This window comes from Canis lupus, chromosome 16 (assembly GCF_003254725.2).
Source record: "Canis lupus dingo isolate Sandy chromosome 16, ASM325472v2, whole genome shotgun sequence".
Taxonomy (NCBI): Eukaryota; Metazoa; Chordata; class Mammalia; order Carnivora; family Canidae; genus Canis; species Canis lupus.
The window spans coordinates 35,842,510-35,857,864 of NC_064258.1; the positions used below are offsets into that span (position 1 = coordinate 35,842,510).

Consider the following 15,355-nt stretch of genomic DNA (forward strand, 5'->3'; position numbering starts at 1 on the left):
TGAAAGGCTTTAAGCAATGGAGTGATATGATCATAGAGTCATTTCAAAGAGTCTTCTGTGCGCAGTGCAGGGCAGGAATGGGGGTGGGGGAGGAGGAGAGGCAAAGGTGAGGCTCGGAGATAAGCTGGAGGTTGTTAGATGGGTTGTGACAGTCCAGGGGAGAGATGGCAGTGGCCTGGCTTAGGTGACCTATACTGGATTTGACAGCAGTGGGAAAGGACAGAAGTGTAGATTCCAGAGATTCACTGTATAAAGTATCGGGTGAGGGGTGGGGGCAGGCAGGAAGTGCTACACCAGCCAAGCCTATGAGCTCTGGGTTCAAACAACTTGAGCTCTAATGTCAGTCCTGACAACTTACTTGTCTCACTAATTTCTGAAATTTATTTTTTTCCCCCAAATAGCTTACCTTGTTGTCCACCTAATAGTCTTTCTACTCCTTTGATTAATTTATGGCGATGTCCATATGCATTGATGCCTATTTCTTTCAACTCCTCATGGCCCATATCAGCCAGTACATCTAGTGTAATCTGAAAAAATGGAACAAAATTAATTGCTAAATCTTTAACAGTTCCTAAGTTCTTCCATTTGTCTTCAATGCTATAATATCCATCCCAATTGGCAAATTTCTTTTGTCTCCTTTTAACCATGAATTTATAATCTTAAAGTTGTCTTGATGATTTTATCAGCTTTTTACTCACTTGAAATACTGTTTCTAGTCAATAGTGAATTAATTAGTGGAAGAAACAATGCTATAAAATTACAAAATGAACACTGCTCTATTTCCTTTTGATTATTTAATTCCACCACCTTTTGCTTGCCTCAAGATACAAGAGTGAATAACCAGAAGCTTGAAAATGGGGAAGTACCAGATCCCAGTACCCAGCAGGTAGCAGAGAAGAATGGTAGGGGAAAGAGAGAGGGGCTTAGCACAATGAAACAGAATGTGGCAAAAGGAGTAAGCAGTTTGAGATAAGTAGGGGTTAGATCAAGATAAAGAAGAACTCCGTAGTGCTAAGAAATAGTCATGCATGGAAAAGGCTGCCTTTGAAAGTGGTGAGTTCAATGACTGACAACTTTATAGAGAAGCTGTATAAAAAATTCCAACTCGGAAAAGAGAGGACGGTTTTTAAATTCTCTTGTAAATTCCTAGATTTAACAGTTCCTGAAGCCTAACACACATTCTATTGTTGTAAAAATAGTCGTTTATAATTTCTGGTTATTTATCTCCGTGAATGGAGGTGGTTAATTGGCTACCACCAGGACTCAAAATCACCCATCTCCTTTGTTGACTAAATGTAACCGTGACTCTACCACCACCTAGTGGCAGAGTTCTGGACGCACAGGATGAAATCTTTGGCCGCCACATTTCTACAGGGGCTTGACCATACAATTTTCTAGCTCAGAAGAAGCTGGACCTGTGACAATGCAAATACTACTTTATAAGAAGAGTCTTTAGTTTTCTCTTTCCTTGGAAAACTGAGAAATCCTTTTATAGACAGCCTTTTTTCCAACTCAAATGAGAGATGTTTTATCTATCTATAATTATAATGTTCTTTATATCTTTTTACTTGCACGTAACATTAAAAAAGAAAACAACCCGACAAATTAGGCCTGGAGTTGTGATTTTTATTGCCAGAATGAAATATTATGTAATGGGTCTGATCTTCTCGGTGCAGCAAGCATACATCACTCACTTTTTGAAAATAATTTACTATACTGCTCCTAAGGGGCCATTTAAGAAATAATCGCTCCATCGTACAAAATGGGCAATTCACTTCCAATAACCAAGAGGAAATTTTGAGCAGAGTTTTTAAAAAGAACTGGTTCTGAAATATACATCTTTGAGACAGAATAGTTCACAACATAATAGGATCCTGTACATTTTTAGCTGCATGTAACTGAATATACTTAGGAAGCCATGCCCAGGGTTTCCGACATTATTGATGCCCCAGTTTTTTCCTTCTAAACTTTGGTTCAAATAAGGCTGATGTAAAAACAGGATCTTGTATCGATGTGGTAGCTTCAATTCAAAGGAACTTTAAGCTTTTCTGAATTTGTTCATATAGTGTATATCTGGAAGAAGCAGAAACCAGACCAGCAAAGGATAGTGTACTCTCTATAAAGAGTGTTTAATGTATTGTTGATTATATGGCTCCATTCATAAAATGAGTATCTCATTGAATCCTCACGATCTGTCATGAAGTACTACTGTTGTCTTCGTGAGGAACTGAGGCTCAAAGGAATCCTAAAAATCGTACACAGAAGAGCTGACATGGATCGCCATACCTGCCTTTCCCTTGCTTATATTTCTTAAAAGGGCTGACAAGAAAACTAAAATAACAAAACACTAAATTTAGCTGTTTTGAGTCCATGGCACCCGATCTGTCTCCTCCATATTTAACAGGCAGTGGCCACTGGAAAACCTTAAATGGTAAGCTAGGGAATTCAGATTACTGTTCACTTGGTTCATATTCATACACAGTATATTTAATGAATACCTTCTATATGCTCGATACCTGCCAAAAAAGTAACTAGTTAAATATTTTCTAAAACTACCCATTATAGCTCAGAAACATAAATAATTCAAATTGGTAGTAAAGAAACAGGGTCAGGGAACAAACAAGGTACTACCACAAAAGTTCATGCTATTTTTTCTACCAAGGAGATAAAATATAAACACAAAATATGGTAAAGATTGGTAAATGTTTTGGAGGAATCCCCCTGGGAACTCTTAGGAAGGTTCCTACTTGGTCAAGGCAGTAGGTGGGCCTGGGAAGGATGGAAGGGGGTCAGGAAAGGTTCTTAGAAGAAGGCAATAACTTGGCTAAGAAGTAGAGGAAGGAGGAAAGGGCATTTAAGACAAAGGGAACAGCATGTGCAAAAGGAAAATTAAGAGAATACAGAACATTTGGGGGACTCTCAGCACTGAAGTCTAAAAGGGTGAAAGTATAAGAAACAGAGAGGAAAGCAGAAGAGATGGGCAGCACAGCAGGCTTGAAGAAGATCTTACTGGGCTTTATTCATCAAGTTAAGACAGTATCCAAAAGCTCCTAGGGAGCCTTTTCAGCAGAGTAACACAATCAAACTTGTATTTGAGGAGGAGAATGGTAGCACCTGGAAGGGCAGGTTAGGAAGGGAAAGGGACTGTGTGAACAAGGTAAAGATGGAATGGGGTAGGAGGGGAGAATCAGAGAGCAATTTCAAAATGAGAGAACACAGGGCCTGGTAAATGGAAATGGTTAAGGAATTAAAAAAAAGAATGGTGGGAACAGAGATTATTCCAAAGTCTGAAAACTGGTGAATATGAGATTATTGTATCAAAAGAAGAAATGGAAATAGCTAGAAGTAGGTTAGGTGGATTTTAGATACGTTGCTCATGATTCGGCCATTTTATGCTATTAGAAATAGTTTTTTTTTTTTTTTGAAAATTATCTTTAGTTCACTTAAAAAATGACAGTTATATCATGAAATTATAAGCTTCTTGGGCTTGTTATTTATATCTAGCACACATTAAAATCAAATTGTTCAAGCCTGTCAGATTGGCTACTGTCAAAAAGGAAAAAATTACAAGCGTTGGGGAGGATGTGGACAAGGGAAACTCTTGCGCACTGGTGGTGGGAATGCAGACTGGAGCGGTCACTGTGGAAAACAGTACAGGAAGACCTCCAAAAATTAAAAATAGAACTGCCACAGGATCCAGCAATTCCACTTCTAGGTATTTATCTGAAGAAAACAATAACACCAATTCGGAGAGATACATGTGCCCCTGTGTTCACTGCAGCACTATTCACAATGGCTAAGATATGGAAGTAACCCAGGCAGATGAATGGATACAGAAGTGCTGTTGTGTGTGCCACATACACGGCCATAAAGAAAGAATGAAATATTGCCATTCACAACCACATGGATGGACCTAGAGGGTATTATGCAAAGTAAGTCAGACAAAGACAAATACTGTATGATTTCACTTCTGTGTTGGATCTAAAACAGGAAACAGAAACAGACTCATAGATACAAGAAACAAACTTGGTTACTAGCGGAGGTAGGGGTTGAGGGGTTGGGCAAATAGGAGAAGAGGGTTAACAGGTACAAACTTCCAGTTATAAAATAAGTCATGGGAATGGAATGTATGCTGTAGGGACTATAGTTGATAATATTGTAATGACTTTGTATGGTAATAGCTGTAACTAGACTTATTGTGGGGATAATTTTGTAATGTATAAAAATATAAAATCACTATGATATACTCCTGAAACTAACAGTAAGGTCAATTATACTTTAATTTAAAAAATCAAATTATAATCTTTAAAATAAGGATTATTCCTCTATTAGCTAAGTCATCTTACATATAAAGCAAATGTCACTTCATGAAGAGTTGCCTTTTGTTTCTAAGATTTGTTCATTTCCTTTGGGGTATAGAGAGAAAAAATAGAACTTAAATGGGGAGAGAAAAACTAAGAGTTTTAATGAAAAAGCTCCTTTCACCTGGGCTTCAAAGGATGCAGGCTAGAGTAGCAGTTGTTAGAACTAACTTTATAATCATGTTCACAATTAATGTTACCTGTCTGTTCCTTGGTCTTTCGATTTTGAAGTAAAAATTTATATGATCACTTTTCATGAAAATATATAGGTTGTCCATAAATATGTCCAAAAAAGTCATAGCATTTTATGTTTAGGAATTGCAGTGAAAATCAAATCAGCCTTTCCCATAGAAAAAGTGTTCTAATCAGGAAGGTACATTTTAAAGGAAGGGCCAAAGTGACACTCATACTATACATAGGTATGTATGGTGAAGTATATATATGCCAACAAGTCGAATTAGTTAAGAGATCGCTGAGAGAATAATTGTGAAGGGGTGAGGCTGTGATGCTCTGAAGGGCATTTTCCTGAGACTAGATATAAAATAACTATATTCCCCACTCCATTGCTAGAAGAGTATCCTTCAGTAGGAATAGGAGCACTAAATCTTATATATCAATACAACTTAGTACACAGAACAGCTCCCTGGCTTAGGAGAAACAGACAAGAATTAAATGAGTACAATGTATATGCCCATTCCTTCCCTCACTACACAAGTATCTTGATCATCAGCAATCATGGACTTACAGCCTAACAGAGAATGTTAATGGGAGAAAATTCTATGGGTAAATTATAGGAAGGGTTACAGAATTTATTACTCTATAACTAAAAGCTACTCAAGTAACACTTGCAGTTAAAGTAAAAATTAATCTGATTGCTTGACAACTGGGCCAGAAGACAGTCAAACACAGTTCAATACAAGAAAAGGTAGTAGTATCATTTGTCTGGAGGAAAGGAGCTGTGCTGGGCAATATACGTTAAATGGAATAGTCAACATATTAATAAAAAAAAGGATACAGAAATTATTCTGGCAAAAAGAAAATCGATGGAGCCATTTACTCAGAACAAAAGTACAGTGAAAAAAGATAACAATAAAACTGAAACAGGAGAAGTTGTCAAAAGCACCAACTTCAAGCCTAAATGATTAAACTATTACGATCAATAGAATGAGATAACCATGTCACAGGAAATCAGTTACTGAGAGAATAAAGTAAAAGAGAAAAAATAAAACATAAAATAATGTGGCAAACAAACTGAAAGAATAGAAATGGAAATCCTCTGAAAAATTTTCAACAGTCAATTGGAGCAATTTGTGTGAATTAAGGTCATTGGTTAATAAGCAAAGATGTGTGAAATTTCAGTTATTGTGGATTTGATTTGGGAAGAAGGGATATATTAACGGATGTCCTTTGGTTTTAGCAGAAGATAACGCATTTACAACAGCTTTCATACCTTCAGGGAGGGAATGAGGGAAAAACATTCTTACTGTTTAGGATATTCTCATAAGAAATCTCCAAACCAGAGGGTAAATCAATAGTGGGTGAAGCTAAAGGAAAAAATGGATTATTATAGAAGTCTATAAAGCCCTTACCACCAAAGACACATCTGATGCTTCATTAAAGCGTATTTCAAAAATTGGCACAGAACAGCAGGACTAGGAATTTTAACTACCTGAACACTTGAAGTTATGTTTTACAGTTGAGGAAAGTGATAGGTTAAAAGTCTTATCCAATGTTACACAGCTAGTCAGAGAGAGAAAATAATCAGAATCAAGGTCTTTTAGTCCAGTGCTATTTCTGCTCGACTGTTTTGATCAATAAGAGCATAACTACAATAAGCAATATAAAGAAATTCAGCTTAAAAAAAGATAAGACAGATAATCTTAACAATGTAACTGCTATGAAAAAGAACTGGTGTTTTAATTAACTCCAAATGGACTATGAGCCTATGAAGAAAACAGAATGGGGCAAAGAGGCCAGTGAGGAATTTAAAAACTATGTTCATAAAAAGAATAATTGGAAAAGGGTATATTTATCCTAAAATAGGAGAAAATTTGTAGGAGAGGGTGGTTGCAAGGGTAAGTCCATGATAAGTTGATTAGGTCTTAGAATATACAAAGGGCTATATTATGTTGTGATGAGCTGAATGGTGGCCATATCAAAGATATGTCCATGTTTTAATCCCTAGAATTTATGAAGGACTGATCTGGAAAACTTTCTTAGATCTTTGCATATGTAATTAAGGATCTTGAAATGAGGATCACCTTGGATTACACGGGTAGGCCTTAAATCCAATGCAAGTGTCCTTATAAAAGACACAGAACAGAAGACATAGAGAAGGCAAGGTGACAACAGAAGCAGAAGTTACAGTAATGTGGCCATAAGCCAAAGGGGCCTGGAAGCTGGCAGAAGCATGAGAGTGTAGTCATGCCAGCAATTCGATTTCCAACTTGAGGCTTCCAGAACTGTGAGGGAATAAATTTCTGTTGTTTAAGCCACTAAGTTTGTGCTAATTTGTTGTAACAGCCCTATGAAATGAGTACGTGAATAGACTAGAGATTAAATTTCTGTGCCCAACAGGTGAAGGGTAAACATAAGATTAATAGACTATACATGGGGGCAGATTTGGGCACACATTAAATTACAAGCACTTTATTACACCTGCCCAAAATGTAATAGTTTATCTTCCCACATGGATGTTAAAAGAGTAGGATCTGGGAAAATAACTTTAAATACCTTACTCATTTTAAGATTCTACATATAGTAGTAATAGTCAATTTAAATTTGGGAACTTATTATTATTCAATAGTGATCACTGACCATGGTCATAAAAATCATCAGTAATAAGTTAAAAAGTCATTATTCTATAAAAACAGGATGACAAATAGAAGGGTCTTAATTCATAAATGCCCTAATGATGACTTCATACTCAGACCTTCATACACATTTATGTATGTGAAAATAGGATAGGTCTATGAGTATGTGGCTAAATTTTGAGTATGTGGCTATTTTAGACTCATCTTGACAACAGAAACTTCATAAAGAGGCAATTTTAAAAAGGTGCACTTGTTCAAGAATTACTCTGCTTTCCAAATTTAGCAATCGCTTTGTGAGGATTTTGCTTAGAGCTAATATCAAAATGTGTCACTGTTTTTTTGTTTTGTTTTTTAATTTTTAAAGGTTTTATTTATTCATGAGAGACACACAGAGGCGGAGACATAAGCAGAGGGAGAAGCAGGCTCCCCTCAGGGAGCTCTGTGTCACTGTTTTTAAATAGAGTCTAGTCGCATGTATTGAGATGAATAAACACCAATACTTTGTGGAAACAAAGATTTTGAAAACATTCCTTTGCGATGGTTTCATGGCCTAAGTTTTGACATGTAAGAAAACATATGCAGTTAAACCATGTATAAAGATACAATGAAATAATAATGACTCCCATCATTTCTTAGAAAATTTTGGGGGAGAATTATAATGTACTGGATTCTCCTGGCTTCTTTAGAAATTTGATATGAATTTTAAAGTAGCAGTTAGAAAAGCAAAAGAAACAAGGAATGACAATTAATAGCTTGTAATATTTAATTTAAAAGACTCAGGAAAAATGAGAGCTTACTTGTTCTGTTTCAAAGATGTCCCGAAGGTGCTCAAGACCAAGGCTTTTCAGGAATTGGCTGATATTCATGTCAAGACCCGCAACTAAAATAGACATATATTAAAGTTTTCAGAAAGCAGTATATCAATCTAAAGGAAGTTACAGTATTTATTTAAAGCCATGGCTCTCATACTGTGGCTATGCAAATGACTTTACCTACCATAAAAATAATCCAGGATACATATACTTAATTCTGACACTTCAGGTTATCTCCAAATTGGGTGGAGAAGTGAAAACAGAGTTTATCTTTATCTTATCAGTAGCATTTATATTAATTGTAATATAAAGTTTAATGCTTTTAGTGAAATATTTAACAGCTGGAATTAAAAACAGAAATTACCAGCTTTGGTTTCAGTTTTCATTCCTTAAATGATCTTTCAGTTTTTTTCTGATATATTTTCAGTAATAAGACTCATTCAGTAGTTAAATAAAATATGGTTACAAATGGATATATTGGAATATACGTAAGTAAGAACAATGTCAAGGTTATTTATTCTATGAAGACAGCTCCTACAAACTGGTGTATATATGGAAACTTATTTTAGATGGGTGTTTGAGAATTACCAAGAGAAGTAAGTGAAATCTGTTCATTTAAAAAATGAAAAATGAGGGGTGCCTGGGTGGCTCAGTCAGTTGAGCATCCAATTCTTGATTTCCATTCAAGTCATGATATCAGTCAGGAAGGAGCACAGGACCAGGCTCTGCACTGGGCGTGGAGCCTGCTTATGATTCTCTCTCCCTCACCTTCTGCCCCTTCTTCCAGCCCACCTGCACCTCCTCCCGTCCTCTCTCTCTCTTTAAAAAACTAAAACAAAAAGAAAAAAACAAAAAAAATAAAAGCCAAAGGAAACTCCACACCAAAAACCAAAGTTCACCAGTGTACTTGCCTTCTCCTTCCTTCCTTTCTGTGCCTGCGGCACCATCCCCTGTGTTGGATGCTCCTCCTACGGCCAGTTCTGCTAAGGGGCCTGTGAGGTTATCGATACTGCTGGCAGCGGACAGGCAGGAGGGAGTGGATGCTGGTGAGATCAGAGAGGCACTCACTACAGTAGCTTGAGGTTTAAAACAGGTAGGTAAGGCCTCTGGGGGCATGGCATCTATTAGCAAAGCTCTGATGTCATCAGCCTAAAAATAATACAAAAAACACACAAAAACACAATTTAAAACAGTAAGTTTTTCACTAACGACCAAAGGCTTTGTGAAATTTGTCTTTAGTGAGTGCCTCACTATTGCCTACTGGTTTTTGATCATTCATTTCCTGACCTGCAGCTCCAAAAAGTCCCAGCAGTTTTGGTAGGAGTTAGAACAGGAGTCCCTAGATCCTTTTTTTTTTTTTTTTTTAACAAATATTTCATCTTTTGAGGATCTAATGTACAACTTGGTAACTTTAGTTAATAATACTGTGTTATATATCTGAAATTTGTGGAGAATGGATCTTAAATGTTCTCACTACATACACACCCACATATACAAGAGTTAATTACTATGAAAGAAAAAAATCTAAGAATGTAGACTGTATTTGATTTCTGGAAATATTTTTTAAACACCAAGTGAAACGTGCATATGGTTGTTCATACTGATTACATATGTATTTAAAGAATAAGTTAATACAGATTTGAGTGGAGTTTAAAAAAATTTCCTCTTTTGCTTAAAAAGCAGCCTGTTGCAGGGTTGATTCTCAATCTCTTTTGAAGGCATTCTCATATTTATACTATGTTTTGTATATGCCTAAATAATGACACTGATTTTTATTCAGTTATTTAACACACACTTAATAATTTAATGTACAGTTAAAATCTGGAGAAATGTTACAAGGACACCACTTTAGTTTGGCTGGCTTCTTCATCACTGTCACAGTTCGTTAGGCATAACTGCTGTGAGACTATGTGGGAGCCTCCAGAGACAGCCAGCCACCAATTCCCTCCTCTGTGCACATGTGTGCCACTTTTCCCATCAAGAGCTGGCATCTACTTCCCTTCCTTTAGATCTGGGCTGTCTGGGCACATTTCAGTGACCAGTAGAATGTACAGGGAATGATGTCTGAGGCTTTAAAAGGACTGGCAGCTTTTACGTCTTCTCTCATGGAAGGCATCTCCATGTTGTTAAGTTCAGATTAGACTATGGAGTGAGGAAGGGCTCCTTGAAGAGACACCCTGGAAGATGAGGGGTGACCCCAGACCCTCCAGCCTCAGCTGAGCCCCCAGCTGAAGGTGGGTGCAGACATCACAGAACTGCCTCACTGAGTCCAGACAACCCACAGAACCATGAGAAATAATAGATCACTGTATTAAGCCACTCATTCGGTTTTGGTGAAGCCACTAAGTTTTTTGAAGTGGTCTGTTACTCGGCAATAGATATATGAAACAATGTGGCTCGGGAAGGTATATCTGGTTAAAAGATTATAAATTATTGTGTACATCAATTTATATTTCCATCTTCAGAAGAATAACATATTGCCTAGAAGGTAAATTTTTCTTTGACTATCTCATAGCCTCAGGGAAAGGATCATGAACATCAATTGCACCTGAACAATATGCCAAATGTAGATGGTCTGAGATATTTTACTAAAGTAATTCTCTGAGGATACACTCTAGATACGTTTTTCTCTGTTGTCCATTCAAGTCAAGCATGGCAAAAAGAATCAAGTTAAGGCACTGCGTAGTTTGCCTTAACAGAGTTTTGAATTATGTACAAAATGCAAATTAAAAAAATTTCAGAAGGAAGGAAATTTGTTCTTATTCTAAGTGAAATATGTATTGCTAAAGGTAAACCTGCCAAGCCCTGAAATTTAATGTCATCTCTGAAAGTATAAACTTAGAGCAATGCTACATAATTCGGAATGAAGACTTACTGTTGCCAGATCTAAAGGTGTCTGACCTTCTTGGTTCTTCATAGTTGGATCCGCACCATGTGCTAGGAGTAGGGCACATAACTGTGTCCTTCCTTTTTGGGCTGCTTCATGAAGAGGAGTAAATGCCCACTTATCTGTTGCATTTACACACGTGTTGTATTTTATCAATAATGCTGCTATATCCACATGCTGAAGAAAAACAAAGGATGAGGTTATCTGATAAAGCTCCATCAGGTATGCTTATTTTATTTAACATTTCATTCCTTCTATATCTCTATTCACACCTTAACATAAGTTTCTTCTATTAAGAAAAGCATACTTATCCCACTCCTGTATTTTGGATTCCATCTTTTCTTGCCTCCAAAATCTCAATTCCACAATTACTCTTTTACCCTATAATTCTTCACCGGGGCTTGTAAAATTTTTTATTCAGCCTTCTAACATTTTCAGGTCTATTTTAAAAACAAATACATAAAATGAAACTATTATCTGACTCCAAGTCTATCAAAGGTCTAGTCTGCCCGTCAGACTTTTCAAACAAGTGTTCCTGTTCTCTTCTCATATCTTCCTATTTCTCTTCTAACCTACCACGATCTGATCATTTATTCAAATACTCATCTCAAGGATTCTCAATGTTCTTTCTCTCTTCAGTCCTCGGGAAAGTAATGTAACATAACAAAACAATATTTTACAAAACTTAGTCTATCATGTCCAAAATGACTTGAGGGTAGAGGAAATGTTAGTAGCAGACATGTTAACTAATAACCTGGGCGTGAGGTGATGAGATGCTGAACCCTAATGGTCAGAGAAGAATGGAAAGAAGAGCTAAAAATCGAGAAATTGTGAGGGAAAAAAACCCCTGGGTTTTAGAAAGACAGATTAACTACAGAGAAAGAGGCAGAGAAATCAAAGATAATTACTTTTCTTTTTTCTAAACTTGTCTAGAAGATTAAAAAGCAAAGGGGTACCATTAAAAGAAATCAAGTAGCACAAGTTTAAGTGGGAATGAAACACTTTGGGTAAGTAGTTTGTGAGGTAAAATATCAAAGTAAGGCTGTTCTGTAAATGGTTTGACACAAAAGACTGGAGCACAGATAAGGGCACTACTTATTTACTCACTTATGCTCTCTTACCTATGCACCCAACAACCAGATATTGGTGAATACCTACTAAGTGCCTGGCCCTGGGAGCAGAGGCTTGAGGGGACTGTAAAGCAGAATATTGAATTGACAGTTATAGCTAGTTTCTTTCCAAAGTCCTTATAAAATAAGGTTAAGACAATTATGTAACAGTAATATTGATTCAACGGCAGGGCTTTTGAGGATAATAAAAATAACTTTATTCTTATAAATGTATTTAGGGATGCTACTTTGGTTACCACTAAAGTATTTTTGAAATTCATTTCAACTCTAGAATATTCTATAATTTTGTGCAACTGACACATTTGTGTTCTTTACGGATACGTTTCCTGGCATAACTTGATCATTTTACCTGCTGAGACTAAATTTCTAACTCACGCTGTTGCTTCACTGCAATTTACTGAGTTATCAGAAGCTTTCACGAGAATGGGAAGAGACTGGGAAGGTAGAAAGAAATAGCCCAAGATGAGATGTAGGGCATGCTTCTTCATATTTTCTGTAAGATAGTCTTTGCTCTCTCAAAGACACTCATCTCGAAAGTTTTAAAAATATAATACTTATTAATTTTAATTAATATCAATACTTATTAATTTCAGGAAAATAATTTCAGGAAAAAGGAGAATTTATGAGGAAAATACAAATCAAATAACTTCTAAGGATAGCTCACATTTGCTCTGACAATATAAGGAGAAAAAAGGAGCAAAGGAACATAATTATAGTAGTGCTTTTGAGAACAAGCTATGTTTTGTGATCTTTTTTGGATTATGAATGATACATCATTATAAAACTGATTCTAACACAAAAGATAAAAATAGGTACCAACTGTGGTATTACCCAAATTACTTAAAACAAAACCCCCAAATTTATCTCCCTTATTCAAAGGATATATATTGAAAAGGACAGCTCTTTTTTGTTCAGTTAACCCAAAAGTATGGATTAACTTCAAGCTTTCCCCCAGGAAGGTTATAGTCATTCAAACAATGCTTCTGATTAATTTTATTCTACTCCCATGTATACTGGTGACATAACATAATTTGGTTGACTAATTTGCATAGGCATCCAAAATGAGATAGTCCAAGGAAAATGACGTGTGTGTGTGTGTGTGTGTGTGTGTACACAAAATGAATCGTATATATGTTGTTATTCAACTTCCTTTATACTGAATTTATAGTTTATGCTTGGAACAACCAATTACATGCTTGTTAAATCTGCTGACAAACATCCGAAAGAGCAATAAACAGGAATGAATATATTACTACCAAAGTAGACTAAAAACACAATTCTCAAGTCTTCTAAATAGCTACACCATTGGGGCAAAAATAGCGACTGAAATCTAAAGCTGATCAATGCAATAAATAAGCTACAGCTCAGTTCTATACCATTTATAAGAATAAAGTATTGAACTGGAAGGTCTGGAGTAGGAACTGAATTCTGCTGGAATGTTTCCAGGAGAAAGAGTCAAATTTAACATGGTTTCAGAATCCAGATGAAACAGAACATTTTAAAGGACAAATACTACATAAAAAGACTATGGAGGCCCTAATTTAATTCTAGAAAGCTGGAAAGTAAGAAGAGAAACATGCTTGGCCTCCAGTTAGAGCCATTTAATTGTACAATGATGTCATGAAATCCCACTATTATACATTTTAGAGAAAGCACTGAAAAATTAAAGTCAGCATGCCGATTTATTAGATAACAGAAAATTATGGGCTTTGTGGTAAATATCAATGTCTTACATTTTTTGAATAACAGAAAAATTAACTGTCTTGTATAAATGTATATTAAAAAATATAAGGCATTATAGTACAAAACACTAAACAAGACAATGTATATTAATTACCCTTAGTAGAAACTCTCATGAAATCTGTAACTTTTATTTAAACTGCTTAAACTGTGTGTTTGTTTCTCTACTTAGAAAAACTGAAATGGCAAGTTTTCCCATATAAAAAGGCTCAAGGATACACAGACAGCAGACTGAGCTCTCCAGAGGAAAAAAGGTAAAATGCAAGTCAAAGAATAATTACCAATAAATAACAGCTTAAGTAGCTTTATGTAATTTCACAGACACCTCACATGATTATTTTATCTCCAGGCTACAAGTCATTACCTACTAGGAAAGTCAGTTAATCTGTGTCTATTTCACACTGGTACCAAGCTGGTGGAGCACACAGATTATTTGTAGGGCTGCACGATGTACGAGTGACACCCAGTCCTTATTCTGACCAGTAGGACGGCTGTGGAGAGTTGTTATCTTATAATAATAGTCATTACCTTGGACTTTAGAGTGCCTTAGGCTAGAGAATGTACTTTACACATGCATGATCTCATCTAATTATCACAACAACCCTGTAAAGGTTTCAGCATCTGAGTTCTGCTAATGAGAAAATTACAGATCAGAAAGATTAAGGCACTTCTTGAAGACTACCAGGTTATGGAGTAAAAGCCTTAAGACAAGATCCCAGATGTTCACATCCTGAGTTCAGGTCTTTCCATTAATCAAGCTGCCTGTGAGGTCTTATTGGACTAATACTCAAGAGTCATTTCCTGAAAAGTTGAACATGGCAAAGCGTATAATATCAGGGAAAAGCCATTTAAGTAGAGATACTGAGTAACCCTATACCCAAAACTACTCTGCAAACTGCTTTATTTTTAACTTAGAAGCTCCTCTTTTCTTTTCTTTCTTTCTTTTTCTTTTTCTTTTCTTTTCTTTCTCTCTCTCCCTCCCTTCCTTCTTTCCTTCCTTCTTCCTTTCCTTTCTTTCCCTTTCTCTTTCTTCCTTTCTTTTCCTTCCTTCCTTCCTTCCTTCCTTCCTTCCTTCCTTCCTTCCTTCCTTCCTTCCTTCCTTCCTCCCTCCCTCCCTCCCTCCCTCCCTCCCTCCCTCCCTCCCTCCCTCCCTTCCTTAGATTTTAATTTACTTATTCATGAGGGTCCCACACAGAGAGGCAGAGACATAGGCAGGACTTGAGCCCAGGACCCCAGGATCACAGCCTGAGACAAAAGTAGACGCTCAACCACTGAGTCACCCAGTCACCCCAGAAGCTTCTATTTCACATGAAGTACCACAAAAATCTCCTCCACAAAACTATTTCAGGGTAGTACACCATATGTACCATGCAGCTAGGCTAGTTCAAGTATCACTGGGATAAACAGAAAATAACTAGAGTTTTGCCACCTTAAAAGAGAAATGTGGGCCAGAGCCCTACAATTTCATTAAAATATCTAGCCAAGGTTTACTCTAACATGAATAAAAAGGGACTTTTGAAAGGTAACAGATTTATATATCTAGAGATAATAAAAATGTTTCTATCCTTCAGTTGAAGATAAAATAGCCTTTAAATTTTTTATATCGTGGTTA

The 15,355-nt window shown here is 36.3% G+C and overlaps 1 protein-coding gene across 1 annotated transcript in view; it reads right to left on the minus strand.

The window, feature by feature from the left end:
- The window catches only part of TNKS (tankyrase), a 212,255-nt gene that overhangs the window by 24,679 nt on the left and 172,221 nt on the right, over nucleotides 1–15,355 (minus strand). Inside the window, exons 18-21 of the mRNA XM_035699778.2 lie at nucleotides 10,862–11,050; nucleotides 8,898–9,135; nucleotides 7,972–8,054; nucleotides 407–527 (exon numbers count right to left, since the gene is read on the minus strand). Coding sequence (XP_035555671.1) covers nucleotides 407–527; nucleotides 7,972–8,054; nucleotides 8,898–9,135; nucleotides 10,862–11,050 — 631 coding nt within the window. The remainder of the gene's footprint in view (nucleotides 1–406; nucleotides 528–7,971; nucleotides 8,055–8,897; nucleotides 9,136–10,861; nucleotides 11,051–15,355) is intronic.